The sequence below is a fragment of the Molossus molossus genome, unplaced genomic scaffold (assembly GCF_014108415.1).
Source record: "Molossus molossus isolate mMolMol1 unplaced genomic scaffold, mMolMol1.p scaffold_m16_p_1, whole genome shotgun sequence".
NCBI classification, from domain to species: domain Eukaryota; kingdom Metazoa; phylum Chordata; class Mammalia; order Chiroptera; family Molossidae; genus Molossus; species Molossus molossus.
The window spans coordinates 119,995,294-120,019,909 of record NW_023425344.1 but is presented as its reverse complement, the minus strand read 5'-3'; the positions used below and the strand labels follow the sequence as shown (position 1 = coordinate 120,019,909).

The 24,616-nt window shown below is 43.4% G+C and overlaps 2 protein-coding genes across 2 annotated transcripts in view; both read right to left on the bottom strand.

Moving 5' to 3' along the window:
- Positions 1 to 20,001: 20,001 nt before the first annotated feature.
- Positions 20,002 to 23,342, bottom strand: ISLR2 (immunoglobulin superfamily containing leucine rich repeat 2). The gene has a single exon (XM_036257916.1). The coding sequence runs from the start codon at positions 23,334 to 23,336 to the stop codon at positions 21,099 to 21,101; it is 2,238 nt and encodes a 745-aa protein (XP_036113809.1). The 5' UTR covers positions 23,337 to 23,342; the 3' UTR covers positions 20,002 to 21,098.
- Positions 23,268 to 24,616, bottom strand: part of PML (PML nuclear body scaffold) — a 68,142-nt gene continuing 66,793 nt past the window's right edge. The window contains exon 6 of the mRNA XM_036257865.1: positions 23,268 to 23,344. Coding sequence (XP_036113758.1) covers positions 23,309 to 23,344 — 36 coding nt within the window. The 3' untranslated portion in view covers positions 23,268 to 23,308. The remainder of the gene's footprint in view (positions 23,345 to 24,616) is intronic.

The following is a 24,616-nucleotide window of genomic DNA, read 5'->3' as shown; positions in this document are numbered from 1 at the left end:
AAATCCTCACCCTTAAAAGTTCTGAGGAGGAGGACCCAGCACTCTCCCTCCTGGGAGTAACCTTCCCTCTCTTCCCCCAAAATGCATTTTCATTGCCTCTCTCTTTTCTCCTAAGCTCCAAGGACCCTTCTTTTGCCTCTGTACCTTGTTTCCTAAGCCTATTTCTTCAAATGCTTACTTCTTCAACCTCTGTGACTTTCTAAATAAACGTTCTTTTATAATTTGAGTCTTGACTCTAAATTCTTTCCCAGCCACAACTCAAGTACCATGGTTGTTGAACCAAGGTCCAGTCTGACCCCACAGGTCTAACATCTGGTGCTGTTTCCATCCCTGCCAGAATTAGGAGGAGCAGAGACAGGAATGGGCTGGTCCCACACCCACATATGGCAGTTAAAAATCAGGATGGATATCTTGGCTATGGAGGTTCCCCCTGAGGATCCAGGGGTCTCAGCCTCACACCAGATTCCCCAGCCCAGGGTTCCCACAACTTCTGGCTTTAAAAACCAATTAAGATGCTGAGCCCACCCCCACAAAGCCAGCAGGGAACCATATCTGAGTTTCCATCAACCTAATCCTATTCACCCAGCCCTGGCGATTCTCTGAGACCTCCACCTCACCCAACTTTCAGGTCTACACGCCCTTTCCAGTGGCTATTCCATACAAATGTTCTCTCTTGGCTCATGCTGCTGACTTTCCTAAAATCTCTCGAAAAAGCAGGATTTGGCCTCTTCATACCCTATACCTCTTGCTAGGTGGACCTAGGCTCAGCACGAGCTGAAGCTGGCCTTGTTTCATAGCCAGCCTCTCCCAGGCACCTCCAAGCCCAGCACAAGTAGATGCCATCTGCAGATTGCTTTGTAGCTCATGCCTGGAGGCTGTGGGCAGGGCACAGGTGGCAGTTTACATTGGCCTGCACATCCTGGGAGGCTTCAGAGCCAGTGAATCCAGTGGATAGCTTCAGACCACACCTAACCACTACTTAACCATCTCCACAAGCAACATATTCAAGGGCTGAACTTGGCAGATGCCCGAGCTTCACCAAAGTGAGTCCTGCTTTGTGGCATCAGCACCTGCACAGCAGACCCACCCTGTTGGTTGTGGCCAGTCCTTGCAGCCGATCAGCTTGGGGTAAATCCCTCACATTGACATACCAACAGCATTCAAGCCTCAATCACAACAGTAGGGTGTACACAGCCCACACGAGGGGTGCACCTGAAGTGCTTAGCTTGGGTGACTGGGGAGGCTGCACCACTGGGCTCTAAAGGACAACTACTATATAAGGCCACTTTACCAAGACTGGGAGACATAAATCTACCTAATACAATAGAAACAAACACAGGAGGGCAGCCAAAATGAGGAGGCAGAGAAACATGTCCCAAATAAAAGAACAAAACATAATTCCAGAAAAAGAACTAAACAAAATGGTGACAATCTATCAGATGCAGAGTGAAAAACACTAGTTATAATGAACAACAACAACAAAAAAAACCCAGACTCATAGATACAGAGAACAGGCTGGTGGTCACCAGAGAGGAGGGTATTGAGAGATTGGGTAAAAAAGGTAATTGAGAAGTACAAATTGGTAATTACAAAATAGTCATGGAGATGTAGAGTATAGCATGAGAAATACAGTCAATAATATTGTTGAGGAAGTTTTTCATTCAACTGAGAAACCAAGGCTCTTCAAGTAACTGAGACTAATAGCCTCCAGGCAAAAAAACTAGAGGATAACTGAATCATTCCTGGGCTTGCAAATCTACCCAGGAAAGTAAGAATTGACACTGGTGTTTAACGTGGGTCCTCTCATGCTCATCCAAACCCAGAAGAGGGAGCCACAAAAAGCAGAACACCAACACCCACAGGCAAAATTTGGCAGGCCCCCAAACCCACTGAGATAGCCAAAATGGTGAAACAAAGAAACAAATCTCAAAGGAAAGAACAAGAGACCTCTACTGAAGATGAGATAAATGAAATGCAGTTAAGCAAGTTATCAGAGGTAGAATTCAGAGTCATGATCTTCAGGAAGCTCAACAGCATGAGTAAGGACATGAACACCATGAGTAAAGACATAGAAACATTGAAAATCAACCAATTGAAAATGAAAAACCACCAAGAAGAAATGAAGAATGACATAGCAGAAATAAAGAACACATTGGAAGGACTAAACAGCAGACTACAGGAAGCTGAAGACCAGATCAGTGAATTAGAAGACAGGGTAGAAAACAATCAACCAATCAGAAAATCAAAAGGAAAGAACAATTAAAAAACAGGAAGACAGCTAAAGAGAACTGTGGGATAACGGGAAATGTAATAATATTCGCATCATAGGAGTCCTCAAAGAAGAAAATGAGCAAGAGTTACAGAATATATTTGAAGAAGTAGTGACAGAAAACTTCCCTAATTTGGTGAAGAAGGAAGACATTCAAGTTCAAGAACCATAGAGAGCCCCTAGTAAGAAGAAGCCAAATATGCCTACATCAAGAAATATAGTAATTAAAATGCCAAAAATTAAAGACAAAGACAAAATCCTAAAGGCAACAAGAACTAAGCAACAGGTTACCTACAAAGGAACCCCCATAAGGCAATCTTTTCAGATCACAATGGCAGGAAACTAAAAACCAATTGCAACAAGAAGATGCAAAGACATTTGAACACATGGAGGCTAAATAGCATGTTATTAAACAATGAATGGGTTACCAAGGAGATCAAGGAAAAAATTTAAAAATTCCTAGAAAGCAATGAAAATGAACACACAACAATACAAAATCTATGGGATGCAGCAAAAGCAGTTCTGAGAGGGAAGTTTATAGACCTACAGGCCTACCTCAAGAAACAAGAAAATTTTCAAACAGACTATCTAACCTCACAACTTAAAGAACTAGAGAACAAACAGAAAGAAAACCCCAAATCAAGTACAAGAAGGGAAATACTAAAGATCAGAGCAGAAATGAATGACATAGAGACCAAAATACAAAAAAACAAAAGAACAATTCAAAGGATCAATGAAACAAAGAGCTGGTTTTTAAAAAAGATAAACAAGATTGATGGACCCTTAGCTAAACTCACCAAGAAACAAAGAGAGAGAACGCAAATACACAAAATCATAAATGAAAGAGGAGAATTAACAACTGACACCACAGAAATACAAAGGATCATTAACAAATACTATAAACAATTATATGGCTACAAATTAGACAATCTAAGTAAAATGGACAAATTTTTAGAAACACATAGTCTCCCAAAACTGGACCAGGAAGAGAGAGAAAACTTGAACAGACCAATAACAACTAAGAAAATCAAAGATGTAATCAAGACTCTCCCAGCAAACAAAAGCCCAGGCACAGATGGCTTCATGGGGGAGTTTTACCGAACATTCAAAGAATTAACACCCATTCTCCTCAAACTATTTCAAAAAATTAAAGAAGAAGGAAGACTTCCAAACTCATTTTATGAGGCCAGCATAATTCTAATTCTAAAACCAGAAAAGGACACTACAAAGAAAGAAAGCTACAGGCCAATATTCCTGATGAACATAGATGCCAAAATCCTGAACAAAATACTAGCAAATTGGATCCAGCAATACATCAAAAAAAAAAATTATTCACCATGACCAAGTGGGATTCATCCCAGGGATGCAAGGCTGGCACAATATTCACAAATCAATAAATGTGATACACATAAACAAAATGAAAGATAAAAACCATATGATCATACAATAGATGATGAATAAGCATTTGACAAAATCCAGCACCCATTTCTGATTAAAACACTCAGCAATGTGGGAATAGAGAAATCATATGTCAACATAATAAAGGCCATATATGAAAGACCTACAGCCAACATCATACTAATAGGGAAAAACTACAAGCATTTCCCTTAAGAAAAGAAACAAGACACAGATGCCCACTTTTATCGCTCTTATTTAACAGAGTACTGGAAGTCTTGGCCAAAGCAATCAGACATGAAAAAAAATAAAAGGGATCCAAACTGGAAAGAAGTAAGTGAAACTGTTATTATCCAGAGATGACATGATATTACACATAGAAAACCCTAAAGACTCCATCAAAAATTTACTAGACTTAATAAATGAATTTGGCAAAGTAGCAGGATACAAAAATAACGTCATGAAATCAACAGCATAATTCCAAAATGGCGCGGGAGTGAATGGAAGCTACACAGACCGTCTCCCAGGACCAAACTGGAATTACAATTAAAACACAGACAAATCGACAGGAAAAAGCAACAGAAAAGTAGCTTACAAGGACCATATAACCAGGGACACTGACTCAATCCTAGTAGGATTGCAAAGGTGCAAGACAGAGACTGGGAGCCCACGGTGGGCAGCTCAGCAGCGGCCTTGGCAGTGAGCAGCACCCTTGAGTTAAACTCCCAAGCAGCTACACAGAGCAGAACTGGGACAGAGGCTAAAATAGCCACAGCCACTCAATTTGGGCTCTGGCAGAAAAAGGGCAGACTAGACTGGAACTCTGTGGCGACACCCGGGATTTGGATGGTGCTCAGAACTTTTGCTGAGTTGCAGCCACACAGGACGGTGGCCACATTGGTCCTTCCCAGGGCTCTGGGGAGAGGCAGCGGCCCCTCCCTCGGAGATTCAACCCCACCCTGTGGGCCATTGAAATTCATCTAATAGCCAGCATCTGCCCCACCCTCAGGAAATCCCCTTATGCTGAGCACCTGATGGAGTTTTTCAATCAACTAACAACCCAAAACTCTTCAAGTAACCTGGACTGCGAGCCTCCAGGCAAAAAGCTAGAGGATAACAGTACCATTCCTGGACTAGCAACTCTAGCCAGGAAAGTAAGACTTGACAGTGGTGTTTAATGTGGATCCTCCCTCGCTCATCTAAACTCAAGAGAGGGAGCCATAAACAGCAGAACACCAATACCCACTGGTGAAACACAGAAACAAAAGCCAAATGAAAGAACAAGAGACCTCCACCAGAGATGAGATCAATGTGGAGCAGTTAGGCAAGTTAACAGAGCTAGAATTCAGAGCCATGATCTTGAGGAAGCTCAACAGCATCAGTAAGGGCATAGAGATACTGAAAATAAACCAACTGGAAATTAAAAACCACCAACAAGAGATCAAGAGTGACATATCAGGAATAAAGACCACATTGGAAGGTCTAAAGAGCAGAGTAGAGGAAGGTGAGGACTGGATCAGTGAATTAGAAGACAGGGTAGAAAAAAATCAATCAATCAGAAAACCAAAAGGAAAAAACGATTAAGAAACAGGAAGACAGCTAAAGAGAACTGTGGGACAACTGGAAATGTAATAATATTCGCATCATAGGAGTCCACGAAGAAGAAGAAAATGAGCAAGGGTTAGAGAATATATTCAAAGAATTAGTGACAGAAAACTTCCCTACTTTGGTGAAGGAAGAAGGCATTCAAGTTCAAGAAGCACAGAGAGCCCCAAGTAAGAAGAACCCAAACAGGCCCACACCAAGACACATACTAATTAAAATGCCAAAAAGTAAAGACAAAGAGAGAATCCTAAAAGCAGCAAGAGATAAGCAACAGGTTACCTACAAAGGAAACCCCATAAGGCTCTCAACTGACTTCTCACAAGAAACACAAAAGTCCAGAAGGGAATGGCATGAAGTATTCAAGGTCATGAAAAACAAGGATCTGAATCCAAGACTACTCTACCCAGCAAGGCTGTCATTCAAAATAGAAGGTCAAATAAAGAGCTTCCCAGACAAAAAAGGCTAAGGGAATACATTAGAACCAAACCAGCACTACAAGAATGTTAAAAGGACTGCTGTAATTAGTAGAAGAAATAGGAAGAAAAATATAACCAAACTAAATAAAAACGGCAATAAATAAGTACTTATCAATAATCACCTTAAATGTAAATGGACTAAAGGCTCCGATAAAAAGACACAGAGGAGCTGCTTGGATAAGAAAGCATGACTCATCTATATGTTGTTTACAAGAGACCCAGCTCACACCAAAAGACTCACATAGGTTGAAAGTGAAGGGATGAAAAAATTTTTTCCAAGCAAACGGAAAGCAAAAAAAAAAAAAAAGAAAAGCTAGGGCAGCAATACTCATATCTGATAAAATAGATTTCAAAATGAAGGCCATAAGTAGAGACAAAGAAGGCCACTACATAATATTGAAAGGATCTATCCAACAGGAAGATATAACCTTGATAAACATATATGTACCCAATATAGGAGCACCAAAATATATTAAAAACCTTCTGGAGGACTTCCAAGGAGAAATCGACAGCAATGCAAACATAGCAGGGGACTTCAACACCCCGTTGACAGCACTGGATAGATCCTCTAGACAAAAAATTAGCAAGAAAACAGAAACTCTAAATGAAGCAGTAGAGCAAATGGATTTAATAGGTATCTACAGAGAATTACACCCCAATATTACAGAATTCACATTCTTCTCAAGTGCACATGAGACATTCTGAAAGATAGACCACATGATAGGAGACAAACTAAATCTCTACAAGTTCAAGAAGATTGAAATCATATCAAGCATCTTCTCAGATCACAATGGCTTGAAACTAGAAATCAATTGCAACAAAAACATGCAAAGACATTGGAACACATGAGGGCTAAATAGCATGTTATTAAGCAATGAATGGGTTACCAAGGAGATCAGGGAGAAATTAAAAACTTCCTGGAAACCAATAAAAATGAGCACACAACAACACAAAATCTATGGGATGCAGCAAAAGCAGTTCTGAGAGGGAAGTTCATAGCACTACAGGCCTACCTCAAGAAACAAGAAAAATTTCTAATTGACTTTCTAACCTCATAACTTAAAGAATTAGAAATCAAACAAAAAGAAAACCCCAAATCAAGTACAAGAAGGGAAATAGTAAAGATCAGAGCAGAAATAATTGACATAGAGACCAAAAACAAAACAAACAAACAAAAAAAACAATTCAAAGAATCAATGAAACAAAGAGCTGTTTTTCGAAAAGATAAACAAGATTGATGGACCCTTAGCTAGACTCACCAAGAAACAAAGAGAGAGAACCCAAATGCACAAAATCATAAATGAAAGAGGAGAAGTAAAAACTGACACCACAGAAATACAAAAGATCATTAACAGTTGCTATGAACAATTATATGGGCAATAAATTCGACAATATAAGCAAAATGGACAAATTTTTAGAAATACACAGTCTCCCAAAACTGGACAGTGAAGAGATAGAAAACTTGAACAGATCAATAACAACTAAGAAAATTGATGAGGTAATCAAGGCTCTCCCAGCAAACAAAAGCACAGGCCCAGATGGCTTCATGGGGGAGTTTTACCGAACATTCAACAAACAACTAACACCCATTCTCCTCAAACTATTTCAAAAAATTAAAGAAGAAGGAAGACTTCCAAACTCATTTTATGAGGCCAGTATAATTCTAATTCCAAAACCAGAAAAAGACACTACAAAAAAAGAAAACTACAGGCCAACATCCCTGATGAACATAGACGCCAAAATCCTGAACAAAATACTAGCAAATCAAATCCAGCAATAAATCAAAGAATTTATTCACCGTGACCAAGTGGGATTCATCCCAGGGATGCAAGGCTGGTACAATATTTGCAGATCAATAGATGTGATACACCACATAAACAAAATGAAGAATAAAAACCACATGATCATATCAATAGATGCTGAAAAAGCATTTGACAAATCCAGCATGCATTTCGGATAAAAACAGTAATGTGGGAATAGAGCGATCATATCCTGACATAATAAAGTCCATATATGAAAGACCTACAGACAATATCATACTCAATGGGCAGAAACTAAAAACATTTCCCTTAAGAACACGAACAAGACAGGGAAGCCCACTTTTGCCACTCTTATTTAACATTGTACTGGAAGTCTTAGCCACAGCAATCAGACAGGAAGAAAAAATAAAAGGAATCCAAATTGGAAAGGAGGAAGTGAAACTGTCATTATTTGCAGATGACATGATATTATACATAAAAACCCCTAAACACCCCATCAAAAATCTACTAGACTTAATTAATGAATATGGCAAAGTAGCAGAATACAAAATTAACGTCAAGAAATGAACAGCATTCTTATACACCAATGATGAACTCACAGAAAGAGAAACTGAAAAAACAATCCCATTTACCATTGCGGCAAAAAAAATTTAAGATACCTAGGAATAAACTTAACCAAAGAAGTAAAGGACCTATTTGCAGAAAACTACAGGACACTGAAAAAAGAAAGAGAGGAAGATATAAAAAAGTGGTAGCACATACCTTGTTCATGGATTGGAAGAATTAACATCATTAAAATGTCCATATTACCCAAAGCAATCTATAGATTCAATGCAATCCCCATCAAAATACCAACGACATATTTCACAGAACTAGAACAAATATTTCAAAAGTACATATGGAACCAAAAAAGACCCCGAATAGCCACAGTAATTTTGAAAAAGAAGGACAAAGTAGATGGGATCACAATACCAAATATCAGGTTATACTACAAAGCTACTGTAATCAAAACAGCCAGGTACTAACACAAAAACAGGCATATAGACCAGTGGAACAGAATAGAGAATCCAGAAATTGACTCAAGGCAATATGCTCAATTGATATTTGACAAAGGTGGCAAGAACATACAGTGGAGTAAAGATAGCCTCTTTAATAAATGGTGTTGGGAAAATTGGACAGCTACATGCAAAAAATTGAAACTAGACCATCAACTTACACTATACACAAAAATAAACTCAAAATGGATAAAAGAATTAAATGTGATGCATGAATCCATAAAAATTCTAGAAGAAAATGTAGGCAACACAATTTTAGACATCATACGCAGCAGAATTTTCAATGATACATCACCTAAAGCAACAGAAACAAAGGAAAAAAAGAACACATGGGACTACATCAAACTAAAAAGCTTCTGCACAGCAAAAGAAACAACCATCAAAATGGAAAGGCAACCCACTGTGTGGGAGAACATCATTGCCAATGATATATCAGAAGAGAGGTTAATTTCCAAAATATATAGAGTCCTCATGCAACTCAACAAAAGGAAGACAAAGAACCCAATTAAAAAATGGGCAGAGGAGCTGAATAGACACCTCTCCAAACAGGACATACAAATGGCCAAGAGACATATGAAGAAATGCTCAACATCACTAATCATCAGAGAGATGCAAATTAAAACAACAATGAGGTATCACCTCACACCTGACAGAATGGCCGCCATCAACAAATCATCAAACAAGTGTTGGCGAGGGTGTGGAGAACAGGGGACAATAGTGCACTGCTGGTGGGAATGCAGATTGGTGCAGCCACAATGGAAAACAATATGGTGTTACCTCAAAAAATTAAAAATTGAACTTGCATTTGCCCCAGTGATCCCGCTTCTAGGAATATAACCTAAGAAGCCTGAAACACCAATCAGAAAGAATATATGTACCCCCATGTTCATAGCAGCACTATTTACAATACCTAAGATCTGGAAACGGCCCAAGTGTCCATCAGTAGACGAATGGATAAAAAAGCATTGGTACATATACACAATGGAGTACTATGCAGCTGTAAGAAAGAAAGATGTCTTATTCTTTGAGATGACATGGAGGGACCTGGAAAGTATTATCCTAAGTGAAACAAGCGAAGCAGAAAAATACAAATACCACATGATCTCACTTATATATGGAATATAACAGTATGAGAAATAGGTTAGACCCAGAAACAGAGAAATAGGGTACAGACTGACAAACCGCAGAAGAGGGGGTTATTGGAGGTGGGAAGAGATAAACCACAGAACTTATATCCATATAGGCATAACCAATATGGACATGGACAACAAAGCCGGAGACAGGGCAGGGGGATGGGGAGGAGGGTCAATGGGGTAAAAAAAGGAGCAACATCTGTATCAAAAATAAAATTTAAAAAAATTAAAATAAATAAATAAATAAAAATGTCAAGCTCCAAAAATCAGTAGTGAGTAGAAAGCCAGTGAAGTAGTTATTTTGTTCAGTTGAGCCCTGGTCTATCTTTGGGAGTCAACTACAGTCAGAACTATTTTCTACGGAGTGAAGCAGACTTACAACACAGGATGATTAAAAGCACTATCTCTAAACCTGAGCATCATGCCAAGGAGTAGTCAGGAAACACTTTAAACTCAATGTCCAATTAGTATCAGGAAGCTGAAAGATGTAATTCCATATTTAATCTTATTTCCATTAAATTTAATTTTCATTGATGACCCTACATAAATAAAAGTATTTGACTATGAAAAAAAAAAAAAAAAAGAAATCGACAGCATTCTTATACATCAATGATGAACTCACAGAAAGAGAAACTAAAATAACAATCCCATTTACCACTGCGGCAAAAAAATTAAGATACCTAGGAATAAACTTAACCAAAGAAGTAAAGGACCTATTTGCAGAAAACTACAGGACACTGAAAAAAGAAAGAGAGGAAGATATAAAAAAGTGGTAGCACATACCTTGTTCATGGATTGGAAGAATTAACATCATTAAAATGTCCATATTACCCAAAGCAATCTATAGATTCAATGCAATCCCCATCAAAATACCAATGACATATTTCACAGAACTAGAACAAATACTTCAAAAGTACATATGGATCCAAAAAAGACCCTGAATAACCACAGCAATCTTGAAAAAGAAGGACAAAATAGGTGGGATCACAATATCGGATATCAGGTTATATGACAAAGCTACTGTAATCAAAACAGCCTGGTGCTGGCATAAGAACAGGCATATAGACCAGTGGAACAGGACATAGAACCCAGAAATTGACCCAAGACATTATGTTCAATTAATATTTGACAAAAGTGGCAAGAGCATACAGTGGAGTAAAGACAGCCTCTTTAATAAATGGTGTTGGGAAAATTGGACAGCTACATACAAAAAAATGAAACTAGACCATCAACTTACTCCATACACAAAAATAAACTCAAAATGGATAAACGACTTTAATGTGACTCATGAATCCATAAAAATCCTAGAAGAAAATGTAGGCAACAAAATTTCAGACATTATACACAGCAGAATTTTCACTGATACATCACCTAAGGCAACAGAATCAAACGGGAAAATGAACACATGGGACTACATCAAACTAAAAAGCTACTGCACAGCAAAAGAAACAACCATCAAAATAGAAAAGGAACCTGCTGTATGGGAGAGCATAATTGCCAATGATACATCAGATAAGGGATTAATTTCCAAAATATATAGAGTCCTCATGCAACTCAACAAAAGGAAGACAAAGAACCCAATTAAAAAATGGGCAGAGGAGCTGATAGACACCTCTCCAAACAGCACATAAGAGACATATGAAGAAATGCTCAACATCACTAATCATCAGAGAGATTCGAATTAAAATAACAATAAGGTATCACCTCACAACTGTCAGAACGGCCGGCATCAACAAATCATCAAACAACAAGTGTTGGCGAGAGTGTGGAGAAAAGGAGACTCTAGTGCACTGCGGGTGAGAATGCAGACTGGTGTGGCCACTATGAAAAACACTATGGTGTTACCTCAAAAAATTAAAAATTGAATTGCCATTTCACCTAGTGATCCCACTTCTAGGAATATACCCTAAGAAGCCTGAAACACCAATCTGAAAGAATATATGTACCCCCATGTTCATAGCAGCACTATTTACAATTGCTAAGATCTGGAAACAACCCAAATGTCCATCAGTAAACAAATGGATAAAAAAGCAGTGGTACATTATCACAATGGAGTACTATGCAGCTGTAAGAAAGAAAGTTGTCTTATCCTTTGAGACAACATGGAGGTACCGTGAGAGTATTATCCTAAGCAAAACAACCCAGCAGAGAAAGACAAATATCACATGATCTCACTTATTTGTGGAATATAATGAACATAACAGTCTGAGGAACAGGATAGACCCAGAGATGTGGAAGTAGGGTACAGGCTGACAACCCTCAGAAGCAGAGGGGATAGGGGGAGAGATAAACCACAGAACTTATATGCATGTACACATCACCAATGGACATGGTCAACAAAGCTGGGGATGGAGTGGGGGGATGTGGAGGAGGGTGTCAATGGGGGAAAAAAGGAGAAACATCTGTAATGAAATTAATAAAAATAATAAGAATGAAAAATATTGTAATAATTTTGCATGGTGCCAGTTGGGTACTAAAAGTATCAGGAGAACACTTTAAAAAATATACTGTCTAACCACTATAATGCACACCTGAAAATAATATAAAATAATATTGCATGTAAACTGCAATTAAAGAAATGATTAAAAATTTAAAAAATAATAAAACCACCAAAAGTAAAAAAACAAAACCAACAATTGTTATAAGGATACTCAATGATCTTAGGGAAGAGTAGAGGAACTTAGTGAGAACTTCAACAAAGAGATAGAAAACATAAAAATAGAAATAGAAAAAATAAAAAAGAACTGGTCAGAAATGAAGAATACATTACAGGGAATCAGTAGTAGAGTAGATGAAGCAGAAGATCAAATAAATGATTTGGAAGCTAAGGAAGAAATAAATCCCCAATCAGAACAGCAAAAAGAAAAAAAAAAATTAATTAGGATAATGTAAGGAGCCTCTGGTACAACTTCAAACACATCAACATTCACACTATAGGGGTGTTGGAAGGAGAAGAAAAAAAGGCAAGAAATTGAGAACCTATTTGAAAAAAATAATTATGTAAAACTTCCCTAAAGGCACCCAAGTTCAGAAAGTGCAGAGTCCCAAACAAGATAAACCCAAAGAGTCTCACGCCAACAAAGACACATCATAATTAAAATGGTAAAGGTTAAAGACAAAGAGAGAATCTTAAAAGCATCAAATGGAAAGCAGTTAGGTTCCTACAAAAAAACTCTCAAAAGACTGTCAATTGATTTCTCAACAGAAACTTTGCAGGCCAGAAAGGATTGCGTGAAATTTTCAAAGTGATGAAAAGCAAGGACCTACAACTAAGCTCACTCTACCTAGAAAAGCCATCATTTAGAACCAAAGGACAGATAAAGAGTTTCCCAGACAAGAAAAACTAAAGATGTTTATCACCAAACCAGTATAAAGAGAAATGTTAAAGGATGTTTTTTAAGAACAAGAAGAAAGCCCTGGACGGTTTGGCTCAGCACTTGGAGCATTGGCCTGCGGACCAGAGAGTCCCAGGTTTGGTTCCTGCTAGGGGCATGTAACAAAAAAAAAAAAAAAAAAAAAAAAAAGAACAAGAATTAAAAATAAAAGATGAAATATATGAATAATAAAATGGCAATAAATACATATCTACCAACAATTACTTTAAATGCAATTAAATGTTCATCAAAAGACATTAAGGGGCTAAATGGATGACAAAACAATACCCTTACATATGCTGTCTACAAGAAACTCACTTCAGATCAAAAGACACACAAAGACTAAAAGGAAAGATATGAAAAAGAGGTATTTCATGAAAATGAAAACAAACAAAAAAACTCAACTGGAGTAGCAATACTTACACCAGACAAAACAGGCTTTAGAACAAAGGCTATATAAAAAGAGACAAAGAAGGATCCGGCAATTCCAATTCTGGGTATTTATCCAAAGAAACCCAAAACACTAAATTGAAAAGACATATACATCCATATGTTACTGCAACATTATTTACAATGGCCAAATTATGGAAGAAACCTAAATGTCCAGCAATAGATGAATGGATAAAGAAGAAGTGATACAGATGTATAATGGACTTAGTCAGCCATATAGAGAATGAAATTTTGCCATCTGCAACAACATAGATGGACCTAAAGGGTATCATGCTGAATGAAATGTCAGAGGAAGACAAATGCCAGATGATTTCACTCATATGTGGAATCTAAAAAAACAAAACAAAATAAATGAACAAGCAGAACAGAAACAGACTCACAGAAGAAAACATTTTGAAGGTTGCCAGAAGAGAGGGGAGTTGGAGGGACGGGTAAAAAAGTTGAAGGAATTTAGAAATATAAATTGGTAGTTACAGAACAGTCATGGGGATGTAAAGTACAGCATAGGGAATACAGTCAATAATATTGTATTAACTATGTATGCTGTCGGATGGGTACTAGATTTATCAGGGTGATCACGTAGTAAATTATATAAATGTCTAATCATGAAATTGTACACTTGAAACTAATATAATATTGTACATCAACTGTAATTTAAAAGTAAAATATATATATTTTAAAAACTGAGGTATAACAAATCTAACAAAGTATACAAGCCTCAGGTGTACAACTTGATGAAATTGTGTGTGTGTGTGTGTGTGTGTGTACCCATATAACCACCATCCAGTTTGAGATAGATCTCATTTCCAGCACCCCAGAAGACTCTTTGAGCACCCTCTCGATTTTAGTCAGTACCTTCCAGCAATATTCTGACTTCTTTCACCAAAAATTAGTTCTGCCTGTATTTGAACTTCATATAAATGAAATAATGCATCACATATTCTTCTGTGTCTACGTCTTTCACTTGGCATTATGCCATCTATCGCATTGTGTGCAGTGTGGTATTCCATGGTATAATATAACACAAGTGTTTGTCCCATTCTAGTTTTGGTAGATATTTTGGTTATTTCCAATTTGGGGCTATTATAAATAAGTTGCTATAAACATTTTTGTGCTTGTGTCCACAAAAGACTTATTGGTCTGATTTCTACTGAGTATAAAGTCCAAGAGTAAAACTGCTGAATCATGAGCAATTTTAATTTTAATACCTTGAATTTTAGTATAGTGTTGAAGATGTTTCCAAAGTGGCTATACCCATTTACCTTTCATCATACATAACTTTTATAATTAGCGGGGAAATATTAATTTGAGAAATAAGAGAGCAGCAGAGAAAACTTTTATCTATACAAACTCCATAATTAGCAAATTTAACAATATGTAAAATATATTATCCTTTGCTCAGATTGATAGAGGTATATCGGAAGGTTTGGCCTGGTGGCTAGGAGCTCTGGTGTTGGAGTCAAACAACCAAGTACAAACCCAGGCTTGCAAATCACCAGCTATGTGATCATAGCAAATTGCTAGCCCTCTCTGCTTTTTGGTTTCTTTGCCTGTAAATCGGAATAATAATATTATCACTTCACAGGATTATTATAAAGATTAATAAAATGCTTATAAATTCCATAGTATGTGCTTGGAATATGATAAAGAGCTCAACAAATATTAGCTACTATCAATATTATCAGTATTTATACTAATATATGGTGACCATTAGCATTTTTGGCCAGTATAAATTTTATTTTATTACATTTTAAAAATAATAATGTATTTTATTAAATTTTATTAAAAGGCCACTTTTATTAAAAAGCACTGATAATTAATTCGGCATTCCCATTCTTTTCCTATTTCAACACTGATCAATTATTTTTTCTTTTGTTAATCCTCATCTGACAATATTTTTTCAATTGATTTTTAGAGAGTAGAAGGGAGGGAGGGAAAAAGGGAAGAGGAGAGGAGAGGGAGGAAGAGAAAGAGAGAGACATCTATGTGAGAGACACACATTGATTGGTTGCCTCCCACACACCCACTGACCAGGAACCTGGGATTCAACCTATAACCCAGGTATATACCCTTGACTGGGAATAGAACCCAGGACCCTTCAGTGCATGGGCTGACCAGCCAGGGCCAACACTAATCACTTCTTATGAAGTTCCTCTGATCTCTACAATTGTGCAGTTTATCTCTCAAATGGTTGGATGCCTCAAATGGCTTTTAGACTCAATTTAAGGACCAGTTTGCTAGAGTGATGCTAAGAGAAAATTCATCTAATTTGCCACAACTAAATTAACTTCTAACATACAAGGGGACATATTTAAGCAGCAAACTGTTGATAAAAAAAAAAATTCTCCTTATTCTATGTGGACTTAAACTTAATAATTAAACTTACATTCACATGTCCAAAGCACACACAATGAGCACAATTTAAATATACCTAAATTACTTAATAAACCAAAGGAGGATACAAAGTCTTTTCAACTAATTACACCCAACAAAGTTGGTTTTATTTTCTACCTTCATGGGTGTTAGGATGGCTTTTTAAAAAAATCCTTATCAAGTCTCATTAGGAACACTGGCCATATTTTGAACTAAGTGCAAAACATTTTATAATCCAATCTCTTACATGCCAGTTACAGCAGATCTTTCATTTTCAATACAATGTTATTTTCTATTAAGCCTTAAGGCAAAATCTTGTCACTGAACACACGTGTGTGGGTGGGCGTGTTGCAAATGCAATCAATTGACACACCACAACTGAAGTGGCTCTGCTTTCTCCATCCTCAATTTTCCAGCAGAATTGCTCATGTCAATTTCTTTATGTTGGAGATTTATAAGGTAAAGGTATTTGTTAGGCCAGACTTGGCAATTTATGGCCTCCACACGGGGCCTTTCCTAGATCCCTGTACCTGGGCTTGGCTTTTTGGGCCAAGAATACACCTCATCCCTGAAAGGACAAGGCTCTCCCGTTTCTCTTGCTCAGTGCTCATGCAGTCATGGTTCTTTCTCTGCGAATGATACCTCTTGTTGTGCAGACAGCAGGTCCCCCTTTCCCTGTGGAGTGTCTCATAACTGAGGTTCTTTTTTTTTTTTTTTCCATTTTTGTTGTTGTTGTTGTTCAGACAGAGTGGGAGGGAGAGCGAGGAAGAGAGAGAGAGAGAAACATCAATGTGAAAGGGACACATCGAGTGGCTGCCACCCGCACGACCAACCAGGGCTGGGGACAAACTGCAACCAAGGTACGTGCCCTTAGTGGGAACCGAACCTGGGTCTCTCTGGACCACAGGCCGACACTCTAACCGCTGAGCCAAACCGGCCAGGGCATAACTGAGGTTCTGATGTTAAATCTGAGGTGAGGCAGTCATAGCAAGATGCCACCTCCTTTACCTACCTACCAAAATGCATGGCCCTCAGACGAAGAATTACCATCACCACTAGGGACTAACAGTGCAAACGGTTCCTTATTCACGTAATCTTCAGAGATGTTAGCTTTAGTTGTGGTTGTTATTCGGATGTCATGGGTGGAGAGAGTTGCATTCCAGGCATCAGATGAGGAAGCAGAGGACCCCACACAGTTGCTTCTTCCTCAAAGAAGCAGTACCTCTCTTTGTCCTTTTATATTAATGGACTTTCTCAAATGATCTTCAATGGTCCTCATTCCTGCTGATCTTTTAGGAGACACTGGAGTGGGGGGGCACTCCTTTCAAGTCACCTTCCTGTAGACAGGTTTCCAATATGATTCAAGGCCACATCTCAGGCAGGGAATCGGGTTTCTACAGCTCAGAGACTTACTGCTCCTGATAAATTGCTCTGAGTACCAAGGCTACTGCTGTCATATTGCATTCTCTTGACTATTTTCCAGCGCCCTACTCCCTCCACACACACTCTCCTCAACCCATTAGACTCCATTCCCAAGTCACATCCAAATCAGTTTTCTGACAAAACACACTGGAGAGAGCTGAGTGAGCACAGCACCTGAAGCACCAGATGCTCAAAAAATGTCTGTGAATGAAAAGCTTTGGAACTCTGGAGTGAGAGATGGAGGTGGAGATTATACCTTCAAACCTCTGCAGGTTCTCATGGGGCACGTGCCAGTGGCAGAGTCAGGCTGAGGGATTACTGGAGGGAGAGGCATACTTTAAACTGATCAGCAATTGGTTCCTTGAGGGCAGGGAGTGAATGGTGAACTCCCATCTCTGTATAAGTAAAACCACCTAATGGGAACATTGTAGAAAAGGAATTAAACATCAAATGGTTAAATGGATTAGCAAGTCTTCAGGGTCCCTTTCAACCCTTGGCTTTTATGAGATTCTTGAGGGAGAAAAAAGGGAGAGGTAGAAAGAAAAAGAAACCAAAGAGGAGAGAAGGCAGAAAATTAAATAATAAAATTTAAAAGGAGACAGGAAGGAAGGCCGGAGGCTGGGGATCATTTTTTGCCATGTCAAACATTCAGACAGGAATGAGAGAGCTCTAAGAAGGCTGGTATCTCAGGGGACAGTCAGTGGAGTGTCATGGCACCCTGGTCTTTCACCTCCAGCACTCACCCACTCCTGTCCTGTGGGCAGAGCCTTTGGGCCTGGCCTTGTTCAGGGGGCATGAGCCCTAGATGAGCAGTGTGTGTTTCTCCTTAGGAAGCGTGGCCCAGGACAAAGAAGTGACAGAATTCTCAGCAACTCTGCATATTTCCTTGGGGGCACTCAGGACCCTAGGGGAAGGAAAGGTCCCTAGGGGAGTCCTTAATCAATAGGACAGTGGGAACAGGAAGAATTCCTTCTTCTCCTTCACCTTAATCCCTTGACCAGAGGATTGGATTGGACCCAAAAGATAAGCACTCAGGGGCCCAGCCAGGCCTGTGCCCAAATACAAATACAATCATGTGGGTGGATTCCTAAATCAATCATAGGAATTGGGCCAGCCCTGACCCTTGCTCAAAGGCAGCATTTTCAGGTAGAAAAAAGCAATCCTTTTCCTAAAAGATTGTATTTCTGAGCTGTGTTCCTGACAAAGTGGGGTAGGCTACAGTGGCAGGGCTTGGGCTGTGGCTCTCAGAAGGGAATTTCCCTCTAAGACAGCTTTGCTGGTCTGGGCAGGGAACCTGGACTCCAGCCCTGGGAAGGGTCACACTCATCACCTCTGCCAGGAGACAGGCTTGGATAGCAGGCTTGGTATGTGGACCTCGGCCTGGTCCCCAGCTTGGATTTGGTCCAAATAGAAAGATCTACCACCCACAGAGGGAATAGGGATGGAATCTTCATTTGCTCCCCTCAATTTTATTCCTTTCCTCTTCCATCTCCCTCCCTGACTATTCCCTGTCCTTCAGGGAGATTTGGCTGAAACATACAGTCAGCCTGATCCATAACACAGCATACACTGTGGAGCCCTCTGTCTCTCCTGTAACCCACCCAAAAGCCTCGTTCCAGAGACTATTAAATCAGTGTACTTTCAACCCGACACTATATGTGTACCCACCTTAGCCCACCCAGCAGCTTCACACACTCTGACAGTTGTCCATGCACTATTCACTGAGCACCCATCCCCCAAACACTTGTGCACAGGCACTGACTTGTTCTGTGGAGTCCATCTTGCCAGGTTGCCCCTTCTCTGCTCTCTATTATTTGTCTGCTCTGTAGTTAGCTATTTGTGACTTCTTTTGTGCAAGCCACAGCAGTCTTGCCCCTGTTAACCTCTTCACTGGTTTCTCAGAGAATTTAAGAGGCTGGTGTTGAGATACAAAAACTAGGCAGTCCTCTCTCTCTCTCTCTCTCTCTCTCACACACACACACACACAGCCACACCCCATGACAGAGACAGGGTCGACCCAAGCAGAATTGTGTACACACACAACACACCCCGGAGTTTCTCATCTTCAGTCAACAGAGACTCGCCCTCTCCTTGCGAGCCCTCTCCACTCACTACCAGCCAACCACCCCACACACGTGGTTTCGTCCCTCAACACCTGAGCTGGAGACTCAGGGAGCAGGCGGGGGTGTAAGCACCTGACAAAATCACGGGACAATCAAACAAACACGAGATCTTACAAAGAATCTCTAGGGGAGGGGCCCTGGGGCTCCTACCTTCAGCGGTTTCCTCCTGCACCCTCCCCCAGGCTTCCACTCTCAGTCCGATGACAAAGAGTCACTGAGCCCAGTTCAAATCGATTGTTTTATTGACTGTGTACATACAGACACGCCTTTAGAAAAGGGCGCGGCCCCGGGGAGCTACTCGGCCCCGGGCCGCACTTGTGCTGCGTTTCGCGGACCCGACTGTTCCGGACGCCCGAACCCGCCCCCGCCCCCACCCCCACCCCTACCCGCTCGATGTTTTCCTTCAAGAACAGAAAAGGACCCCAAGCCGGAGTCGTCGCCACGCCTCTGCCCTTCTCTTCCCTCCCCGCCCGCCCGCCCGCCCGCCCCCTACACTACAAGAGCACACTTTACGGGACACAGACTTTTCTCCTACAGAGCACGCTCATCTAGGACTACAAGCCGGGCGAATACTATTGTCATGGAAGGAGGGGCGGGGTGGGGAGGGACCAAGGGCTCTTCCCAGTCCGGATCCCGCTGCAGGTTACGCACAGGCTTTGTGCGAAACAGGGCGCACGCCCAAAAGGCCAGTTGCTTCTCATGGCCTCCGCGCTTCTCCAGCTGAAGTCTGGGCCCCGAGCAGCAGCGGAAGTGGAGTTGACCAGTGACTGATCTCCGGAAAACCCAACCAATCCACAACGAAATTGGCTGGGGACCAAGCCTGCACCCTCTGCGGGAAAAGGGTGCGCGGTTCGTAGGCTCTTTAAGTTAGGGCGGGAGAAAACGGTCCCCTGCCCCCCAACACACACACACACACACACACACACACAATTTTCCCAAAGGTTGGAAGAAGTGTTAGCACCAGAGCCGGAGTGTCGCTGTCTGAAAACAAGGAGAACATGAAAATCCGAGCGCGGAGCTGAAAGGCGCCCGGGGCACCTGGCTCAGCTCCAGCTGGGAAGCGGAGTGGGGTAGGGGAGCAGAAGGGTTTGGTTCCCAGGCGCAAGAGCGCTTTGAAACTAAAAACTAGGGAGTTGTCACCAAACTCTAGCTTCTAGGACATGCACCCCAGAAAGGGCAGAGTCGGGGTTGAGGGGAGATCTCACAGTGCTCCACACTAGAGACGTCTTTTTGGAGTCCGGGACCAAACCCCGTGCCACAGTGTTACCGCCAGATGTTTCCAACGTCTTTTCCCATTTACTCTGGCTCCAGGGCTCACAGTGGGGCGGGCTGCGGGGCAGATTTCGAAGATAAATGCGTGGGGATGGAGAGGCGTGGATTTCGCCTCACGGTCAGCGGTAGTGTCTTATATGAGGAGAAAGGAGCAGGGAGCTGTGCTTGCCGGAGGGAATTTAGCCCACAAGGACATTGATGATCGTGGGTGTGGCGAGGGACTAGTGAAATCGTTCCACTCCCCACTGGAAGTCCCCAGGTGTCAAGAGTGGGGGGTAAGAGGGCGGAGTAAATGGGAGGGGGGGGGCATAAATCCTGCCAGCCCTAGGTTTCTGTTCCCAGGCGCCCAAGGTGGGGGTTGAGACTGGGAGTACAGGGCTGGCTTGGGGGTTCAGCCTGCTGTCTGCCTGTAGTTGCCGTTAATCTCCTGGGCAATGTTGACCGCCTCGGCACCCAAGGGCAGCCGGTCACTGTACTCGGAGCCCACCTCAAATTCCTCTTGGTTGGCCTTGGACTGGGACTCCACTAGCGAGCAGGCAGCCAGGCTCTCCTCCCTCTGCAAGTCCCCACCTGAGTGCCCCTGCTCCGCGTCTTCGTCAAGTCCATCCCCGGGAGTATCCTCTGGCTCCTCACCGCCCGTTTCGCCGACTGCTGGGTAGCTCTTCTCGGACTCGAGGTAGGAAGCACGCGGGTCGAAGTCAGTGGCAATGCGCTTCTCCATGGGATCGGGGATCTGCGGCCGCAGGATCAGACGGTAGGGCTTCCCCGGGTGTTTGGCCAGCAGATGGCAGCAAGCGGCTCCCAGCAGGGGCACGGTGGCCAGTACCAGGAGGAACACGCTCACCGCTACGATAACCAGCAGGGAAGGCAACTCCTTCTTGGTAGCGAACACCACTTGCACTTGGCAGGACTCCCCTGCCTGCGCCAGACACACGGAGTAGTTGGTGCCAGGCCGCAGGCCGCGGAACCAGTAGGCATTGACGCCCTCCTCCACGCGCGACCACTGTACTGCTGCGCCGCCCCCCGCCGGGCACAGATAGAGCCTGCGCAGGGGCCGCTGCCCAGACCGCCCAATTTCCCCAGCCCCGCCAGGCCTGGGGCCCCAGCGCGCCGCCAGCGGCGTCAGCTGCACCCGTGCCTCGCGCTCCGCAACGTCCAGCGCGATAATGCCCAGCTCAAAGACGTGTGGCTTAAGGTCCGCGCTCTGGTTGAACGCATGATTGGACACGTATCTCGAGGGGTCCCCGTGGCCACAGCGATGCTCCTCCGCCGGGTCCGCAGATACCTGATCGTCCTCCTCCTCTCCTTCGTCAGCCTCCTCCTCCGGCTCCGCCTCCGTCTCCCCAAGGAAGCTACCCCGGGCTGGGCCTCGGCCTTTGATTTTACCCTCGGGCTTGGAGGGTAAGACGCTGTTGCCCTGGCCTTTAGCTATGGACTTGCGCTCAGAGGTCGGGGCCTCCACATCCGGGTTTCCCCCGGAGCTGGGAGCATGCTTCGGGGAACCTGCAGCTGCCACCACCACGCGTACTGACGTGGAGTTGGCGCCCAACTCGTTGTGGGCACTGCATGTGTAGACGCCTGTCTCCTTGGCACTCAGGAGGGGCACCAACAAGGAGCCGTTTGTGAGTGCCAAGAAGCGTGGGGTGGCTGGAGGTGCGGGCCAAGCGGGTGCGGGAGACGGGTTTGGGGCCTCTGTCTGCGTCTGCCCGTCCCCATCTCTTTCTTCCTCCTCGTCTTCCACCCCGGCCCCATAGTCCTCCCCGCTCAGGACTGGCGACTCTAAGACTACAGTGCCACCCGGGATCTGAAGATGCCATTGCAGGCGGGGCGTGGGGTGTCCTTCGGCGACGCAGTGTAGCATAAGCGCCATGCCCGCGCGCAGGGGGCTACCCGTAACCTCAATAGGCGGCTCGGCACTCAGACGCACACTGGGTGGTGCACAGGGCAAGACCGGCAAGCGATGCACAGGAACTCCCTTCAACGCGGTTGGCGTGGCGCACGCAATGGAGTCAATCTCGGGTAGCGAAACTCTAGTGCTCTCAGCCCATGCCTGCAGCCACACAAGGCTGCAACCGCAGTGGAAGGGGTTGTGATAGAGTTGCAGATGTGACAGTGCGCTTAGAGCATCGAAGGTGCCAGGAGCCAGTGTGCGCAGCCGATTGTTGTTGATGCGCAGGGAGCGCAAATCGGGCAGCGCACCGAGTGCGTCCCGTGGAAGCGAGCCCAAGCGGTTATGGTTCATTTTGAGCAGCTGCAGCGCGCTCAGGTTACGCAGGTCGCTCCAAGGGAAGCTGGATATAAGGTTGTGGCTCAGGTCAAGGTTCTTGAGCAGGCTTAGCACGGCCAGCGCGCCCCGTTCCACCGTGCGCACCTCATTATGCGCCAGCCACAGCGACGTGACCTGCGTGACATCGGCGAAGGCCCCACGCCGCAGCACGGTGATCTTGTTGGCTGACAAACTAAGCGTAGTCACGTTGGCCGGCAGCCCTTCGGGCACCTCGCGAAGCTCCTTGTAGGCGCAGTCCGCGAACTGGTGCGCGTATTTGTCCACGCAAGCGCAAGGCTCTGGGCATGCTCCTGCCACTCCTAGCAGCACCCAGGCTAGCCACACTGCTCGCGAGGGCACCATTGCGGATCCTGCAGATGGAAGCGGGGGAAGAGCGGAGAAGGTGATTCACCGAGCCCCATCTTCCTTTCCCTATCAAGCTCTGCCTCGGAGAACCAGACTAGAGTAGGCCCGGGTAACAACTTCTGTGTCCAGGAGCCTCTCTTGGGCATGGGTGGAGCTCAGTAAAAGCTTGGGGATTCAATTCATGCTCCCTCTCGGAGTCCTGACTTCCTTTTCCAGAGGCCTTCTACCTTGCTTTTCCCCCCTATCTACCCCCTCACCCTGGCCCCTCTGCACAGCCTCTGCTGATGGCTAGTCTACCTTGAGCTCTGCACTAATCCCAGTGTTTCTACGCCTTTGTTTAACCCCGTGAAAAGGATACACAGAAAGGGTATTTTTGTCTGTGACCGTGTCCTCCCTCCAACTCTTTGTCCCGTGTACAGCACTGGCACACGCCCATAGAGTCGAACAACAATACAAACACACTCTCGGGCTCCGCCATCAAACAGCTAATTTCCTCAGGGGTTTAGAGGTTTACAACACAATTTGTAGACACACAAACACAAAGGCACCCTGACATAGACACAGTATACACTGAAGACGTCATTGTTCTCTCAGCTGAACCCAGCATTTGTACAGTGTTCTCCACAACGCCGCAAAGCGCTTTTCTATTCATTGCAGTAGTTGACAGACACAAGACCTCACGTGAACCGACCCACACACAGGGACACAAGCGTGCACTGGTGCGTGCACACAGCCCTCCACTGAGACCGAAATCCTAGTGGATCAGCAATGCGGAGAACTTGAGGCAGGTGGCAAGAGCCGTGGAACCCACGGAAGCCTACTCGCAGACCTCTCGGTCTCCGCGACCTAAGCTGCCTACTCTGGGTTGCAGATCTCTCCGGGGAAGAACCGGGGCTGCTCAGTCAGCCTTCCATCTGAGGAAGGAGGTCCTCCCGCATGCATGGACCAAGGAGTATGGTAGGAATGTTACTAAAATCCTTGCTCATACAGAAGAGCCCAGGGGCTCCCAAGGGAGCAGAGGGGTCCCTAGCCCCTGGGTCATGGAGGCTCCCACTAACTAAGGAAATAAGAGAAGGTTCAAGATTTTGCTCCTTTTCTGCAGCTCTAGGATACCCCAGAGCCCTCTCTAATAAAACCTTCTTATCCCCAGCCACACAATCGCACTTACACACAGATTGCCCGTTCCCACCTAGGGCTCCGGGCAGGTTTGGCAGAGTCCCTCCCACACCCCCGTCTTTGGGGACCCTTGCTCCTCATCCCACCTTTGCTCCGGGGAG